General features: G+C 43.2%; 1 protein-coding gene across 6 annotated transcripts in view; it reads right to left on the reverse strand.

The window, feature by feature from the left end:
- The window catches only part of Map2k5 (mitogen-activated protein kinase kinase 5), a 226,839-nt gene that overhangs the window by 41,131 nt on the left and 166,038 nt on the right, over positions 1 to 19,670 (reverse strand). For 5 of the 6 annotated variants that reach the window (XM_013117467.3, XM_021230405.2, XM_005075567.4 and 2 more), the window contains 2 exons: positions 15,981 to 16,007; positions 15,635 to 15,667 (listed from right to left, as the gene is read on the reverse strand). In XM_013117467.3, the coding sequence (XP_012972921.1) occupies positions 15,635 to 15,667; positions 15,981 to 16,007 (60 nt within the window). The remainder of the gene's footprint in view (positions 1 to 15,634; positions 15,668 to 15,980; positions 16,008 to 19,670) is intronic. The other variant, XM_021230404.2, reaches the window with a different exon arrangement.

Raw genomic sequence — 19,670 nt, forward strand, 5'->3', positions numbered from 1 at the left:
ACAAGTCCAGAATGTTTAATGTGTGCCAACTTCAACTGGACTCTCTCTCTGGGTATTTTGTTATTAGCGCTTGTCAGCAAGGTACTCAGGCATAAAAAAGGCAAGCAGCAGAAAAGCATTCTCTCTCTCTCTCTCTCTCTCTCTCTCTCTCTCTCTCTGTGTGTGTGTGTGTGTGTACGTACACCTGCACACTCACTGAGGTGCAAGAAGAAAGAAGCTTAAAGACGCCCAATCCCAACTACAGCTGGTGCCAGCTCACACACACACACAGCAAATCTTCCAATGAGCACACTTGTGACTACATGGGCAGGAAGGTGGGTATCCAAAGACAGAAAGCATAAGTGAGAAAATGCTTTGGAAACAAGTGACTTAAAAAAAGAGGTCACTAAGCCGGGCGTTGGTGGCGCACGCCTTTAATCCCAGCACTCGGGAGGCAGAGGCAGGCAGATCTCTGTAAGTTCGAGACCAGCCTGGACTACCAAGGGAGTTCCAGGACAGCCTCCAAAGCCACAGAGAAACCCTGTCTCGAAAAAACCAAAAAAAAAAAAAAAAAAAAAAAAAAAAAAGAGGTCACTTGCTGGGCGCTGGTGGTACAAGCCTTTAATCCCAGAACTTGGGAGGCAGAGGCAGGTAGATTTCCGTAAGTCTGAAGCTAGTCTGGTCTACAAATTGAGTTCCAGGACAGTCAGGACTGTCACACAGAGAAACCCTGCCTCAAAAAAACAAATCCTTGAAGGATCTGTGCCATTAATGTTTATCTCTAAAACCCTCTACCCGCTCCCCACCAATAATCACAAGTTATATTGTAAAATCTGAATAAAGTCAGCACCCTGATCTGTGCCCATGTTGGCTTCCTGGTTGCCATGTTGTGTTAGGCTTATGAGAATTGTAAGTGAGGAAGTAGGTATGTTTATTGTCTCCAACTGCATGTGAATCTAAAATTATATTAAGTGAGAATGCCTAAAGAGAAAAGGCTATTAAAAATTCCTAGGAAGCTCAAATCCTTAGACTTCTGCTTTGTAACAATTAGAAAAAAAGATAGATAATTATTTTTAAGGACTTAAGTTTTATATTCACGCAGAATTAAAGACAATGGACTTTCACAACAATGTGGTGGTTCATGCACACACTGCCAGTCACAAACATGAAGTACTGCTCCAAATGGTATATTACATATTTTCTCAGTCATACGATAATTGTCTCAATTGAGCATCTACTATATTAAAGGCCATGTGAGCCTCTGCTCTTCAACTGCCTCACTCCCAGAGAGCACAAGAGGGTGTGGGCACCCTGAATATTTCTACTTGCACAGAAACAGAAGTCCCTTCAAACAAAGATCTTATTTTATTGACACATGGAAGACAGAGGAATAACTAAACAATCGTGGGGTTATTGACTTTATTTGGGAGTTCTAAGGCCAATGTTAAATAAAATGCAGTAAAATATTCTAATGGGAGGATGGATGGCTCAGTGGTACACAAAGATGAGGACTGGGGTTCAGATTCCAGCACCCATGGGCGTGGCCCTGCAAATACCTGTAACCCAAGCACTAAGGGGAATAGACACAGGGTGATCATTAGGGCTGACTGCTGTTAGCCTAGCCGAAACATGTGAGCTCCAGGCTCAGTGAGAGAGAGGCCCTGCCTCAAAGGAATAAGGAGGGAGGAGTAATAGAAGGCCAGACAGACCTTTGCCCTCAACATATGCATCCTGTGAATACGTTATACACATGTGCCTGTATCCCTCTCTCCTTACACACACACAGAAGAGTAAGTTTTCTAAGTTGTTTTATTTTATTTATTTTGAGACAGGATCTCTCCAGAGTCACGGCTGTCCTAGAACTCATTATATAAAATAGGCTGGCCTCAAACTAAAGCATGTGTCACCATGTTGGCCTGCTTCCTAAGTTTTAAAATAGCCCATTTTGAGATACATTGTTGCTACAGCACAAGTCAGGAAGTAGTTAACTTTAGAGAATCACATGGAGCCAACACTAAATCATGTTCCACATTTAAGGGTAAGTCTTTTAATTCAAGTCTCATGCTCCTGTGGCTTGGCCCAATCAGAGCTGGTGTTAGGTCCTACGGCTCACACTAATTATCACAGCTCTCTTAGATCACTCCATTTCTACTCATGGTGCTAGGTCAAAGACTATTTGTAATTCCAGTGGCTTCAGGTCAGGCACAATAGCATTTTGCTGTCAGATCCCAAATTGGTTTTTGATCCTCACTGTTCATTCCTGATGGTAGCCCCCTCTGTGTGATGACTGGCAGAATTCACAGGACAATCTGTGTTCTCTTGGGGAGGAAACCTAGTTGGTTTAAAAACGAAAATCGAGGACCAGGCATGTTACCCAGCTGGTACAGCGTTTGCCTAATGCTTTAAGCCCTGGGTCACACCCACAACATCAGGAAAAACTGGGTGTGGTGGCACATGCCTGCAATCCCAGCACTTGGAAGGTGGGGGCAGGAGGATCAGAAGTTCAAGGCTATCCTTGGCTACTTAGGAAGTCCAAGATCAACCTGGAATATAGAGACCCTGTCTTTAATAAATAAAAATCCAACAGCAAAAGAGAAGAAAATTAGACCCCCTTTTGTTAAATATGTGTACAGACAAAAGCTGGTCTATAAACCAAAAGCTTCCTGTGCAGTGGGTAGCTGAGGTCTTGGGTGGATGGGCTCGGTGGATAAGAGGGTTTGCTGTGCAAATGTGATGTTCTGAGTTCAAATCCCAAGAACCTACACAGAAAGTAGGATGTGGTCATATGTAGCTGCATGCCCAACCTTATGTATATGTGGTAATGGTGCAGGGGCAGGAGGGTCACCTGGACTCCCTGGCCGTCAGTCTCCCTCTGGGTTCAGTGAGTGACCCTGTCACAAAGAAATAAAATAAAGAATGACAGAGCAGGACACCCAGTGACCTCTTTTGGCTGCTGTGTTCACACAGATGTGTGCACCCACATACATGTATACACATACCTTACATAAATACACACACATACATGCTCTCTCACACACATTTAACAAACACAGTGTTATGGAGGATTATGGGAAATTAGTAAAGTTTTAATATTTCAAAAATCCTTCAGGTCTGAATCTATATACTTCTTGCTGTCATGACTCAACCAGGAAAGGGGGAGACAGGTAGGTAGAGGGGCTGGTTAGCTACCCTGTTACAACCCAGCCATGCCTCAGCAGATCAGTACGTCAACGTCCAACTGTCAGATGTAGAGTTTATTTAGAGCATGGCCACTTCATGACTTGAAGTACATTCATTATTCCATGCTGAGATGAACTTGCCCAATCCCGGGAGTGTTTCGAGGCCAGCACTGGGGTGGGAACAGGCTCTGCATTACCAAGGCTTGTGAAGACATCAGCGGAGAAGATGCCTCTGAAGGCTCTGCTGGAGCCCCGAGCCCTCCTCTACCCACCCGACTCCACATCGGGCCTGAGTGGAGAGAGTGAAGGATGATTCAATTTCCACCCTGGGTCACCCCATGTCTGGGGTTGCTAGATGTGACAAATTACACAAGTGGGCATTTTGGTGTGAAGTTCTGTCTGCTGGGCCTGGCTTGACAGTAGCAGTTCATTTAACTTGTCTCAGATGGACCTGGAACCAAGGGCTAAAGGCCTGGATTCTCACTATCGAAACCCCCACCCCTCCCATAAACCCTCAGTCAAGGGAAGCAGCTGTTAGCCAGGAGAAGGCTACCACCAGATGGCTTATAAAAACCCAGGCCATACAAATGAACAGGTCTAAAGGAATTCATCTTAGGCAATTGAAACTAACGTCACAGATACTTTTTCAGTTACATACATTTTAGAAATTCCTCAACATTATGGTGAAAACAGAGATATATGCTTCTCATCAATGTCACAAGGAACCTTTTGCTGTCATTTAAAATATTTACATAGAGACTTTCTAAATACGGCAAAGCTTGGGTGTTTTAGAAAATTCTTTGAAAACAGAACTGGAAAGTGGGTTCACTTTCTAAACCGTGTCTGCAGTGGTTCCCTCCCCAAAGCAGCGAACATCTTTTCTCTTGTTATTTTGAGTCTCGGGCTGCTTACAAGCTACAGGGAGTAGCATCATTTAGAGGTACCTGTGTGAACAGCACTCCCCCCACCCCCAATATCCCTCCCTTGCCTGCAGCTCAGACACGCAGGCAGCAAAGAGCACACTCTGTCTCATAGCGATGGGGTTTCATTTACAAATGTATAACCCACCACTATCGTCACTCTCTGCGGCTTCCCAATGCATTTCATAAAAACACTGCTGCAGATAATCAAGCGTGACCACTGACATGCACGAGATTGAGTTTTAGGGACCATTAAATGAGCTCACCCTCGTGGGAAGTCTGCTGCTCAGGCTGGTCTAGAGGTAATTATTCAGCGACTCCTACCTGTGGTTTTACCTTGTCCCCATATAGTGCTTGAATTCCATACACTGGTAAGGTCAAGCTTTTCTTCCTCAGGAAAAGTCCAGCTACACATGTTGGAGTCAGGGCCCACATTATCATGCTAATATACACAACTGGCACTTCACCAGGTTCTGACTGTAGAAGAGCTGATTGAAAGGCTTTAAATGAAAGCATAGCATAAGGTATAGTAAGCAAAAACAGGAGAGGAAATAACTCTCCCTGGGTTCTGAAATGGAGGACCGATCCCTTCTTACACATTCCTCAGATGCACAAAGGCACCAGACCCATACGCACACTGCTCAACTAAGGAACCTGGCAGGTCCTGTCCTGAAAACTCAACAAGCCAGAACACCATCAAGTCAGACTCTGAGAATTCACTGTACACCCGGAGTCCGTGTCGCATGGTGTGTCCTCCTGAATGTTCACTCGACTGTTAGCATAATTGACTGCCATTTGCCACCTGCACTGTAAGCTATGGATAAGGGGGAAACCAGAACTTCAGCGGCTCGTGGTGAAGGAGCTTGGGTGGCATCTGCTTACATTTTTAACCAAACCCAAAGGCCCATCATCTGCAATCGCAAGCTTGGGATTGTATGTGAAACTGCTATACTTGGCTCCAGAGAATCATTAACAGGGAGGGAATTTAAATCTGGCTGAAGGAGATACTGCATCAGTTTAAAATTAGTTAATACGAGAGGAACAAAGGGGGGGCAGATATGAAACAAAACAAAACTACACACTGTGAAATGAACAAGTTCAGTTAGAATGTTCACCAGGATTTGGAAAATCATAATGCCATCTGCTACTCTGGACCTCAGAACATCAGGGATCTCAGGGGCCCAGATGCTTCCATTTCCAGGAGGAAGGAAGACAGCCACCGCCTCCATTCTGGAACAGAGGCCAACACCAAGCTGACCAGTTTGTAGTCGCTTTTGAGGACATTTCACTTCTTACACGATCATCTCCCCTGGTTTAGGGAAAACTAACAGCAGGCAGGATCATTACAGCAGCTGACCCTGGCAACCAACTTGGGTTCGGGGTGTGAAGGTCCCATCATGGTGGATTAAATGAGCGCCGTCCTACGGCTGGGTAAGACTTCACAATAGCCCAACACATGTTAAATGGCAGCAGCCAAAACTGGCCCCACTGGGCAACTGCCCATTCACACGATGCTATTCACAGGCCTCCGACACCACGAAATTAATTCATTAATAATACATCAGGCTTTGTGGACAATTTGAAGAAACAACACAAAGCTACGTATCCTGTTTGGTCTAAAGATGGGGATCCTCCCTACTAGATCAGACTTAATGAAGTCAAAATCACAGTGATAAATCTGCTAGTATTTTGGTTAGTGAAAAAGAAAAATATGGAGAAAAATCTCCAACTGAATTTGTATTCATAAAACCACAGAATTTCAGCATTAGTTAGTAAAACATGATTTCATATAACTGTGTTAAAAATTATTTTTTTCTTCCTCCAAGTGACTTTGAACATCTTTCAGACTATCAGAGGAAAAAAATTTCTTTTACATTGTTTTTCCTGTAGCATTCTTAACTCATTTCTTTCTTATTCCTCCCTCCCATGAACTCATAAATATGAATTAAATATAATTATAAGTGAACAGAACATTAACTTTTGGATTACTGCTGTGTTTTTGTAGAATGTTAATGTCATTTCTAAAGAAACAGTTATTGTCAATAGAAGAAAGTAATTACTAACGGAATCTAGCCTTAACCTATTTGCAATCTTCAAACCAGCCAAACTGCATTAATTTAAACACACTGGACGTTTCAAAGGCAGTATTAGGTTTCTAAAGATTACTTCACATAAAAGAGGAACATTGGGTTTCAGGCTTCCAACAATACATATATCCCGTCATCGTGAGACAGGCCTAGTTAACACAGGGATGGAGGCCAGGACCACTAGGTGCATCCAAGTGCACTAGCTCTCCCAGATTCTGAGGTCTCCACCATCAGCCCACACAAGCTGCAAACATCAGAGGCAAACCTCATCTGACAATGCCCATTGGGGGGGGGGGTGCTGACGCACAGTCAGAAGCAGTGCCTGCGTGGGCTGTGCTAGGGCTCAGGTGAGGGCTCTGCTGTCTTTTTGGACACGTGTAGTCCAGTGCTGTGGAAGGCACTAGGACCCTTCATGTGCTGCCAGCAAGGGAGGCAGAAGCTGTTCTTTTCCCTTCTTGCTAGCTTTCAAAACCCAGGAAAAAACGACAGGATGCTGCTCCTCCTGCAGTCAGTTAACAGCACTTTCTGCACCCTCACCAACCTCCCCCAACACTGCTTTCTGTTCACAGCCCAGAACCTTCTGAGTTACCGTTAGGAACGATTCATTTTGCGGAGAATGACTTTCTTTCCCTTGCTCTTCCTTCCCCTTTCCTCTGCCTCCTGCCTCAAAGATAGTAGAAATTTAAAACAGCCATGCATTTGGCTTTACCCAGACACAAACTACATAATATTTCTTTAAAATACTATATACTAGTATTTCTGAAATCATTATATAGATGGCAAACAAAACTGAATTCTCTCTTTTTCTTTCTTTTTTGAGATGGAGTCCCATGTAGCTCAAATACCAGGAGATAAATGGCCTTGAACTCACTGTGCAGGTGAGGATGACCTTGGTCTCTGGTGTTGACAGGGTAAGGAATGATAAAGGGATAGTAAACAAGTTTTTAAATAAAATATTTACTTATGATTTTAATATATGTGTACACGTGTGTATGTGCACAGGTTTATGTGTACCATGGCATGGAGGCCAGGGGACATCAGATCTCCTAGAAAGGGAGTTGTAGGTGGTTTCTGAGCCACCTGATGTGGGTGCTGGGAACTAATCTGGGTTCTCTGCGAGAGCAGTTAGCACTCTTAACTACAGAACTGTCTCTCCAGCACCAATAGTCAAGATTTAAAAAATTATAATCCATGGAGCTCTTATACCAGATGCTCTGGGATGAGGCTCAGAAAGCCAAGTCATCCAATAGCTCATCAGCTCAGAGTAGCTACATGTTTGCCAGGGTGGGTTTCTGAGTAACATAAAGGAGGGATTTTGAGATATGTGTAAATTCTGTCTCTGTCTCTGTCTCTGTCTCTGTCTCTGTCTCTCTCTCTCTCTCTCTGTGTGTGTGCGGTGGCACTGAGGACCAAACCCAGTACCTCAGGCTTGATGCAGTCTACCATTGAGCTAATCCCTATCCCATGAAAATGAACTCTTGATAACATGGGATGATAAATCCCATTTGTACAGGCTGTTTAAAAGTACGACTTAAAAAAATCAAAATCATAATGAGCTCAGCATGGTGGCACAAGCTATAATCCTGTCATTTTGGAGGGAGAGGGAGGAAAATCATGAGTTTGAGGCTAGCCTGAACTACTCAGTGAGTTCCAGGACAGCCTGAGACATAGAGATGCTGTCTTAAAAGCAAAATGAACCAACCAACCAACAGTGCCACATCGCCTCATATCTGCCAGGGATGCTTAGTGCCAAAATATCAGAATATAATTGTCACCAAGAATATGGAGAAGAGGGAACTCTTGGACATCTTGAGTGTAGTCATTATGGACAAGTGGAAGCTCCTTGGTGGATGAGAAACAGAATCTCCATGCCACCCAGCAACACCATTTCTGGGTATGTATCCAGGGGACAAAGACACCTGCCCTCCACTTTCAACATTGTCCACAACAGCCAGATACAGAAACAAACTAATGCCACTTTGTGTATGAATGATTTGAATGATTAAGACACACACACACACACACACACACACACACACACACACACAGAGAGAGAGAGAGAGAGAGAGAGAGAGAGAGAGAGAGAGAGAGAGAGAGGGAGGGAGGAATATTATTTAGCCTTTAGCATCAGGTTTCTCCCTAATCCCAAAGGCTCCCTCTATAAAAACAGACACATGGATCAATGGAATCAAATTGAAGATCCTGATACTAATCCACACACCTACGAATACCTGAGTTTTCACAAAGAAGCCAAAATTGTACAATGGAAAAAAGCAAGCATCTTCAACAAATAGTGCTGGAATAAATGGGTTTTGACCTGTAGAAGAATAAAAATAGATCCATATCTATTGCCATGCACAAAACTCAACTCCAAGTAGATCAAAATCTAGGTACACTGAACCTGACAGAAGAGAAAGTGGGAAGTAGCCTGGAATGCACCGGCACAGAAGACCACTTCCTGAACATAACACCAGTAGCACAGACATTGATACTGACAAATAATAAATGGGACCTCCTGAAACTGAGGCAAAGGATATATATGGTCAATAAAACAAAACAGCAGCCTACATAATAGGAAAAGATCTTCACCAAGCCCACATCTGACAGAGGGCTGATCTCCAAAATATACAAAGAACTCAAGAAACTAGACAACAAAACACCAAATAATCCAATTAAAAATGGGGTACAGATCTAAACAGAGAATTCTCAATAGAAGAAACTCAAATGATTGAAAGACATTTCAGGAACTGCTCACCATTCTTAGCCATCAGGGAAAATGCAAATCAAAACGACTCTGAGATACCACCTTACACCTGTAAGAATGGCTAAGATAAAAAAACAAAACAGAACAAAAACCACTGATGACAGCTCATGCTGGAGAGGATGTGGAGTAAGGGGAATACTCTTCCACTGCTGGTGGGAGTGAAAACTTGCACAACTACTTTGGAAATCAGTATGGCATTTTCTCAGAAAATTGGGAATAAATCCGCCACAAGATCCAGCAATGCTACTCTTGGGCATATACCCAAAGAATGCATAATCACACCACAAGGTCATTTGCTCAACTATGTTCATAGCAGCATTATTTGTAATAGTCAGAGCCTGGAAACAATCTAGATGCCCATCAACCAAAGAATGGATAAAGAAAATGTGGCACATTTACACAATGAGTATTGCTCAGCAGTAAGTAAAAGACATTGACATTGTGAAATTTGCAGGCAAAAGGATGGAACTAGGAAAAAATATCCTGACTGAGGTAACCTAGACTCAGAAAGACAAACATGGTATGTATTCACTCATAAGTAGATATTAGATGTAAAGCAAAAGGATACCCAGACTACAGTTCACAAAAACCCAGAGAAGCTAGGTAAGAAGGGGGACCCTAAGAGGGACATACATGGAGGGCCCCAGGAAAGGAAAATAGTTAAGATCTCCTGGTAAACTGGGAGGGGCAATAGAAGGAAGGGGTTGTGGGATGGGAACATGAGGGATCAAGAAGATCAAGTTGGGGGAAGGCAGAGGGGAAGAGCAATGAAAGAGTTTTCTTTCTTGTCAAGTCTTTGGGTTCAGGTATCGAAGTAGTGCTGACTTCACAGGAGCAAGGAGAAGTGGTTCTCTCACCCCTCTTTTGGAAGCATCTAGGAAGGAAAGCTGTTAATTCTTCGTTAAACACTTAGTGACATTCTCCATTAAAGCAATGGTGCTGTGCTGGCTTTTGTGGTAAGTTTTTATTTACCTTTTCTTTGTTATAGGCTTACTCTGTATTGCAATTTGTGCTTCCAGGAATTTGTGTATTTCATACAAGTGGTTTAATTTGGTAACATACAGTTTTTCAGAGTATTTGTTCCATTCATTTATTCATTCATTCATTTCTGAGGCAGGCTTTTCTGTGTATACTAGGCTGGCCTGAAACTTGTGGCAATCTTCCTGTCTAAGCTTTGAACACTGGTATCCCAGGCTTACAATCCTGAGAGCTTGGCGGGAGGTGCTAAGAGGGAACTCAGGGCATACACCTTTTACTAAAGACCAAGCATGCAGCTTCAAGAGAGGCACACATGGAGCAGTGGGGGAGGAAGGAGCACCCTTCTCAGCCTCATACCCAGGTATGCATTCCTGATTTCAGAGTTGGCGTTCTCCTTCTGTCTCCATCATTCTAACGGAAGCCTGACATTTTCATGCTATTTTCAAAGAACCAATGGCTTTGTTGGTTTTTCCTTTTCTATATAATTTATTTCTGCTATAATTGTTATTTCTTCCACCTACTAACTTGGGTTCAGTCTGTTCCTTCTCTACTGTCTTTGGGTGAAATGTAAGCCTACTCATCTGAGATTGCCCTCTGTTGACTGCAGATGCTTCCAGATCATTGCCCTCTGTGCACTGTGGAAGCTTCCAGATCACTGCCCTCTGTGCACTGCGGAAGCTTCCAGATCACTGCCCTCTGTGCACTGCGGATGCTTCCAGATCACTGCCCTCTGTGCACTGCGGAAGCTTCCAGATCACTGCCCTCTGTGCACTGCGGATGCTTCCAGATCACTGCCCTCTGTGCACTGCTTTTGCTGCTGTCCTGGCAGTTTTCCAGTCGCTTCTTTGGTTTGTTCATTATTCCACTGAATGTGTATTTTCACCTATTTGTTAGCTTTCCAGGTTTCCTTCTGTGAGTACTTCTGCCTCCTACCCATCCTGGGCTCTTTGGCTCACTGGCCAGTTGTCTGGTTTCTGGACCTTACATGTCAGTGCCCTTATCAAAGCCCTACTTCTGTGGTCGCCTTACTAGAGAAAACAGAGGGGGATGTTCTATGTCATGCCACTTGTAAGACCAGCATCTATATGTGAACAGAGAGAAGAGGCAGCATTCTCAGAACCACTCTGCACCTAACCCAGGGCACTGTTTATCCACACCCCCAGTCCTGACTGTGAGGAAGTATGGAGAGTTTGTTCATTTACAAACTTGTTCTAAGAGACCAAGACACAGCCATTATTTCTGAGCAGGTATAAAATGTTCCTTCAACAAATTCACTTTTTATGTGTAAAATATAGAAGTATAAATCAGGGATTTGTTAATGGTTCTTTTCAGCACCTACAGATGCTAGGCAAAAATTTATTTTTAGTTATAATATACCTGAAATGTATATATATTCTTAGACTACTAACCTATTTTTCTGATTGCCATATTTTAGACAACGGGAACATTCTGGAATACATCTGTGATCTTAAAACGTGATTTATAAGATAGTTTCAGGTCTGTCTGCCCAACACTTACGTTTCCTCTTTTTTTGGTATAGGCAATGCCATTTATCTTTTAAGACTGAGTTTAAATGCAATGTCTCCTTACCCACCCCAAGCTCTGGGCTCTGTAGCAGCCATCCTACACGGAACCATGCTTATTTGCTCTGTGTGCATCTCCTGCCCAAAGCTATGGCCCATGTGGGGTCAACAGACTCCTGGGCAGGGTTCCCTTCAGACGTCCTAGCTCTCAGCCCCTCTATCCACTGGCAGGTCCACTAGCTAGCTTGACAGATCTTGGGCAGACATCTGGTGTTTCTCTATCTCTATCTAGTGTATCCAAGCCATGCTGGGAGCCCAAAAACTGGGGGTAAGGGAGCCTCTAGTGTTACACTGTGGGTGTTGGCCCCTGCCAGGAGACCTACCCTGGCTCACTGACTTGGGCTGCAATTGGCTTTGTGGCCTTGCCTAGAAGCCCCTTCCTTCTGGATTTGAGGCTATCCCGAGTGTTCTCCGCTCAGGCTAGTACATAGCTGACAGCTATGTGCTAACTGAATGCAGGCACACCCATTTCACTGCATCAGAGGGACCTTAGCTTCTGACAAGACTGTTGGATCTTACAAGTACTGCCTGGGGTCTAACTTCATCTGACATGTTTTGATTTTGCTAGGGTCACCATCAGGACCACGACTAAAGGCGATGGTAGTGGAACTGTTTGGACAGCACGTGGGTGAGGTCTCTGACAAGAACAAGTGACCATGAGAAGAGAGGCAATCTCAAGGGAGAGCACAGGAGGGGACCCGTCAAGGAGCACAGCGGAGCCTGGCTCTATGATTTCAAGAGGCCCAAGAACACCATTGAGTGCCGAGGTCAAACACAGAGTCACATTCAGTGATAGCACACAGTCAGCTCTGGTACTTTCGCAGCCCTAAAGGACATGGAGATATTCAAGTTCAGTTCACCATCACATTCCAAGCACAGACTGGAACCTCGGAGAAAATGGTAACGGTCACATTTCCTTTAAAAATACAAAATTTCTCACGGATAGCAGAGATAGCAGTAACATTCCTGTTAATCTGGACAGCAAAGCCTTGTTCTTCTGAGGGTACTAGGTATTCAAGGAGGTAGGTGCAGATAAACAGACATCATTTACAACAAGAGGCAGCCAGGGGCCTGGGGTCTTAAGATGGTCTCTTGAGACTTACAGCCTTAGCTAGTTGGGTCCAAGCCATCCAGACAGACCGGATTGTTCAGACTTCTGATGGAAGCTCAGTGCTCAGTCTGCCTGGCTACCCTAACAGTTGCTAGCCTGTGGTCCAAGTTTCATCTGGTGATTCTTATGGTCCTGTTTAGTTTTGGGGTGTGTGTGTGTGTGTGTGTGTTTTGGTGGGGACATCCGGTGGATAACTCTACCTCTGTCCCACAGTTCTATCCTTGACTCTCAGCCTGGCTCTAACATTCACCTCTGGTCACTTTGGGGCTAACTGGCTTCTGTCTATCTGAGCATTGATTAATCACTGTCCATTCTCTGTTCTGCTATGGTCAAGGTTAAGCCGTAAGTAACATAATACGCGGCTATGGTCAAGGTTAAGCCGTAAGTAACATAATACGCCACACTACGATTTGCTACTGATATGTTGTATATGAATCTAAATGTGTCTGTCTGAATTAGGATCCCTCAGCAGGCAGTACGTAGATCATGTGAGTCTGTGTGGGGGTATGTGCACATGAATGTTGGCTCCTGCTCAGGCCAGAGGCATGGGCTCCCCTGAAGCTGAAGTTACAGGCAGTTAGAAGCTACCCAAAGTGGAAGCTGGGAACTGAACTTAAGTCCTCTCCAAGACTAATGCATCATTTAGTCACAGAACCATCTCTCCAGCCCCTGGTGGTACTTTTTGCCCTGACTTTTCTGTAACAGGAAATAACACACACTAGCATCAGGTCCTCAAACCCAAGGAATAAAAAGCCTCAGTTCACTGACAGAAGCCCTGAAAGTCAGAAGCAAATCAAGTTGGAGGAGAGCTCACAACCTTGTTGGATGGAAATGAACAGAAGCTGTCTACATTGAACATGAGTGCTCAGTGCTCGAGAAGTAGTGCCTCGGAAGCACCCCTACTAAGAAGTCCACTGACTCTGTTTGAGATGGAATCTCACTATCTAATAGCCCAGGCTGAGCTCAAACTCACAGTCCTCCTATGTCAGCTTCGAGTGCCGGGGATATAGGCATGTACTTGGATTTTGCATTTTTAATGAGTCTTAGCTATTCTGATACAGTTAGTCATTGGATCACCACATGAGGAGCACCCAGCACATAGTGACAATGGACACACATAGGGACAGTGAACACAAAACATGACTCATGCTTTCTCCAATGCCTTGATGTACCGGCACAAGGCAGTTCATCTGGCTGGTTCTTTCCTAATGATCTTTTTGATATGAGATTTGAGAGCTCTGCCCTTACTGCTATTGTTATAGGATGTCACCACAGTTTTAAGATCAACCTGGTGTAGTGAAGACAGTGTCAGCTTCCCAAGTTTCTAGAAAGAGGTGTTTTAATGTAAGCAGGGATACTAGGTTCTGTTTTTCCTTTGTCTGAGGGAGAAAGGCTATAAAGAAGAGCATGAAATTTAAGCAAGATACTATTGTCCTTCAATGTCATTCTCTAATCTTTTCAAGCTTCATGATTTTACCCAAATTAAACAAGCAAAATATTTTAAATGTATAACAAACATCATGTCTTGAAAAAAGGAATAGAAACATCCATTTGATCCATAAAATCTTCAAATTAGCTCCTTAGCAACACATGTATCATTGGTGAGGAAGACATGTACCTGAATACTCACGTACTTTTGATGCCCAAGAGCTAGGCGCACCAAGAGTGGTGGAGCCCAAGAAATGCAGGCTGTGCATTTGATTGCTAGGCCAAGTTTCCCTGGGCACTTCCCCAAGCAAAACTGGAGGGGGATCTTAGGAAAATGGCTTAATTAGAAGGATTCTGATGGGACAGGATGCTTTTGGAAACTCCAATGACAGAGATATTGATGAGCTATTGGGTCCAGGAGGCCTGTCTGATATTGAGATAATGGAGTCTCCATTTGTTTCAGGATGATGCCTTCATTTTCGCACCAACATGGTTTATGGCTTGCAGGGGATATATGGACTGGCGGTTGCAGACATTAAGGATCTGAGAGTCCCACTCTCAATGCTGTTGTGATGTGTGTGTGCTTATTCTTTTCCTAGGAGGATCTTTATTTTTTTCTCCCAAATCTCATAACTGTTTATGCAGATGTTTAATTGAGAAGACTAGCTATGAAATTACTGTTTGTTGTTTTCCTTTCAAACTTTCCTATCTGGACCACTTATTGTCTCTCTTTTCTATTTACAAATGCTCTAAACATTATAAAACTAAAGTTTTAAAAACTAAACTCTGGATTGACATGTAAAACAAGCTATTTAAAATTAAAATAAAAATGATATAAAAAATAAATAAAAACTAAACTCTGCTAGGAGGCTAGGGTTTTAAAAAAGTTCTGTGTCTCTGTTGAGAGCCTGGTGTACTATAAGAAGGCTAATATCAAGAAGAGCTGAAAGTCAGAAAGAGAAGTAGGACCAGTTAGCTGAGTGCTCCATGGAGGCAGAGGGGCGAGGGACGGATGCTCAAAGCAAGAGAACTTACTGAGAGAGAAGACTCCTCACTGAAACACTAGAAGACTCAAGACGTAGGGGCAGATTCTCCGGAAAATGCCTCATGAGGTAATTAAAGCTCAACTATTGACCAGAGCTTTGAACAAGCCCCTCCCCCCATTTTAACCATGGTTTGCTTTGATGGATAAAATCAGAAAGGCATATTTTATCGCACCTATGTTGCCATTCACTCAACTCTGACCCTTTTCTATGGAATGCCTTTCAATGTCTCTATGGAAGAAGTGATACCACTTTAATTTCCAGCTCCATCCCCATCTGGCCAGGAAGAGGATCAATTAATATTATCATGTTTTGTCTTCAGGGCCTCTGGCATCCCCAAGGACCTGCCTGTGGGACAGTGTATCATCACAGCGCTTCTCAGCCTGGACAGGGAGAGAGCAGGATTCAGGACAAGGCCAGCTCCTATAACACAGCTCAGAGCATACCACACAACTTGCTTCCAGGATGTTGGGCATTGTGCTTCATTAGGAAACAAAATATAAGCTTTCCACACCATTAGGGATGACTTTAGGAGTGGAAAGCACATAAGACGATGCCTCACCTCATCAACAATGCACTGCAGAAGCTGGAGAGGCTGCAATGGGGAAGAAGAGAGGAAAAAGTATTAGCCTGTGTGCAATATCTTTACAGTGGAGTGGAAAGAAAAAAATCATTAATGCAATAAAATATAGCAAGATTAATCAACAACAGCAAACTCTTATAAAAACATGGATGCTCAGGACGTCCTATTATTTCTAATGGTACCTAATCTAATACAGGCAGTTAAAGGTTTGCATTTTCTTCAAAATGCAATTTGCTAAGTTTAAAACAAGGCATTCAAGCATGCAAAGGAAGCAGCCATCAGGAAAAAGAAAAGTGAATTTTTTTTCTGAACTCATAAAGCTTACCATTAAAGATCCCTGGTTTTTCTGAATCTGAAAAAAGGCAATATGTAATTAGCATGTCATAATCAAAATGACTCACTTGGACACATTATGATCACTGAGAGAAAATTATTGCATTGCTGGTGGCAATTTGTGGGCATGTGTTAACACAATTTACATAATGAAAATACACAAATGTTAATAGCTCGCTTCTCATTTATAGGCGAAAGTCAGCAGAATGTTAATTTCACACAACACTTTTTAGTACCCTCCAGGTTGTATTAGAATAGGGAGAAAAACCATAATCCATTTCAAAAGGCTGTTTACGATTCAGATATAAATAATGTTTTATATTGCTAGATTGTGAACACTGGGCTTAATGTTGCAATCATTGCTAATGTTATGAAGCTCACTCTTTTTAAATTAAAAACCGATTTATTTAAAATTGAAATTAAATCATAGTCAGAAATTAGAATTTTGGATTCCTGCCAGTGTCTGCTCACAATCTCCTATTTTGTGAAGAAAACTTTAATTATGTGGCTGAAGTGTTTGCCTGGAACTAAGGAGTGGGGTAAAAAGTCTATCCTTTTCAAAGTTCTTTTGGCCTGCTTCTCCAGCAGCAAGGCTCTCTGGGAAAAATCAAATGCATGAAGTTTTACAGTGCTTTGCTAGGGCGCCTGTTCCCCACTCAGCATCCTGTGGGCAGGCTGCTCACATCTAACACAGACAGTTAACCAAATGTGACAAGATCAATCAACTTCAACTTACTACTCAAAACATTAAACACATCGCTGTCCCGCCAGGTACCTACAGTTAATGTACCCAAACCCAATGGAAACTGAATCCTAGGTCCTTCATTTTGTAAACAGAAATTTTTTAGAACTAAATACTACCAGGACCGGTCAGTTGTTTTCTGGGATACATGAGCTCCAACCAGTTGGTTAGATGAGAAAAGAGTAAAGTCCCATGTTTTCCTGTAGTGCTGGGAATCAAATTGAGGGCCGGAGACACGATGGGCAGATGATCTACTGCTGAGCTGTATTCTATACATTTTTAGTGTTATTATGTGTGTTTTGTACACGTGTGTATGTGTTGTGCAGACCAGAGGCGGATGTTGGGTATCTTCCTCTATTTCTCTCCACCTTATATTTTGAGGCAGGGTCTCTCACAGAAGCTGGAGCTCCCCATGTCAGTTAAACTGGTTGGCCAGCAAGATCCTGGGAGGCATTGTCTCTGCCTCATTGGCATTAAGATTACAGGTGTAGGCTACAGCACATGGCTTTTACATGGATTCTAGGGATTTGAACTCAGGTCCTTATGCGTCAAGCACTTTACCCACCAAGCCATCTCTTCAGCCCCTTAATGATATTTGAGAAGCTCTTTGCTACAGATACTCATTTGACCAACACAACCAACCCTAAGGTATGCAGGGATAACAATCTCTATGCTGGGGAAGCCAGGACTCGGGTCACAGGCCCAGCTCCGATGGTGCCAAGCCTTTCTAATGTTTCTTCACCTGTAGAATATCTGCCTGTAATCACAGCTGAAGCCAAAAAACAAAACAAAACAACCCCCCCCAAACCCAAACAACAACAAAAACCACCGCCAACTAGATTTCATGTTTTTACTTGCGTGGTATGGAAAATTAATGTCAATGGTCTATGGCTCGGGCTTTCAAGGGTGGGTGACAGGTGTATAATTTCCTTTTGCACCAGTGTGGCTGATCAGCAGTCCTTCCTCACTCCTCCCAAGACTTGCCATGGGGCCCAGGCTGGCCTAGAACTCACTACCTTCCTGCTCACCTCCTTGCTGGGGTTACAGGTGTTTTAGAAAGCATTTCCCATGCTCTGTCTCAACTGGCCAAGTTTCCTGCTCATGCTGGAAAGCAGTTCCCAGGGATCTGGTTCTCGGTCTTCACCACCAGCCTGCCTGATGTTATTGGAAATACTCCATTTCAGACTCCAGACAAGGATGGCAGGCGGAGATTCAGTCTATGAGGGTTGGTTGAGCTGCTCACCTCTTAGACTGCTAAGAGATTTAGTAATGATCTCCAAGAGTCAGGTCCCTTATCCTATTGTGTTTGCTTTTCTTTTGTTTCTTTTAAGCATACACAGGTAGCTGTGTGCCCAGTATTAAAAAAGAAATATCCACTTCTACAGCTGAGCTGTCTGTAATGGACAAAACATTAGAAATAATTTTTAAAGATTTATTTTTATTTTATGTGCAACAGTGTCTCACCTGCATGTGTTTCTGTGTGAGGGTGTCGGATCCCCTGGAACTGAAATTATACAGACACTTGTAAGCTGCCATGTGGGTGCATGGAAATTGAACCTGGGTCCTCTGGAAGAGCAGCCAGTGCTCTTAACCACTGAGCTATTTCTCCAGTCCCTAGAGATCCATTTTTGACAAAGAACAACTTTTCCCACAAATTTCCAAGAGTTGGGAGATTATAAGATTCTCTGAGGAAAATGTGACAAAAATTCTATAAGATGCCTTGAAGTGAAGTTAGGATTGGTTTGTGGCACTGCCTTCAGGAATGAGAATTTGTGGACCAGATGGACAGGGGGGAGAATTTCCTCATGACCTTGGATCTTTTTTTTTTTTTTTTTTTTGGCCTTTTGAGACAGGGTTTCTCTGTACTGTTTTGGAGGTTGTCCTGGAACTCGCTCTGTAGACCAGGCTGGCCTTAAACTCAACAGAGATCCGCCTGCCTCTGCCTCCCAAGTGCTGGGATTAAAGGGGTGCAGCACCAATGTCCGGCTTGACCCTGGATCTTACGGGACTCTACTGCCTTGTCTTGCCCTATCTTGCAGGTTAGAAGCAGAATACCTTAAAGGCAACTTAAGATTGCACTCCATTGATTGGGCCAGTGAGGTGATTCAGTTGGTAAAAGTGCTTGCCAACAAGCCTGATGACCTGAGTTCGATCCTCAGAAACCTCATGGCGGAAGGAGAAAACCACCTATGCCAACTGTGGCATATATGTGCCCCCACACATACACAAATAAATAAATGTAATTAAGCTGTCCTAAGTTAAGGCTGCAACAAGAAAGTGAGGGATGACCACTGGTGTCTCTCTCTCTCTCTCTTTTTATGATATAACGATCCAGTTTTGCCCAGGATCGTAGAGACACTATGCCAGGGTTTTATTACAGTCTTGATAGCAACATACCACAGGATGTCAACTTCATGCATTTTGTATTAAGGTAGCAGAGGCAGAACCTGAAATTGATTCAAAATGCTTATGGTACTCAATTACTTCTGAACATTGTTACACAATTTGGTGACTTATGTCTCCCATTTCACATGGGTCTGATGCGATGATGCAACATCATCATAATTGATTCATTTTCTCAATTAAATAAAGCTACTGTGCTTTTCTTTATAGGAGTGCCACACAGACCATGGAGTTAGATGTATTATCTCCTTGCCTTGTCTCAGATATATTGCCTTAAAGGCTATGTTCTGTTCCTTTGTTAATTCCACCAGAAAAATTTAATGCCACAGTCATATTTTTCAAGTTCTAAGCTGCCAACACACACAACCGTATTTATATTAGACATATTTTTCACTGCTAAACTCTTTGTTGTTTACCTTTTTCAAGATTATATTACTGTCTGGGCACAGTGACTATAAAACAGATCTGAACCAAGTCAACCTCCAGCCACCACATCTGCTTTTGTGCACAGTTCATGGAAAACCACAGCCTCTTATT

Source organism: Mesocricetus auratus, unplaced genomic scaffold, assembly GCF_017639785.1.
Source record: "Mesocricetus auratus isolate SY011 unplaced genomic scaffold, BCM_Maur_2.0 Super-Scaffold_100691, whole genome shotgun sequence".
Taxonomy (NCBI): domain Eukaryota; kingdom Metazoa; phylum Chordata; class Mammalia; order Rodentia; family Cricetidae; genus Mesocricetus; species Mesocricetus auratus.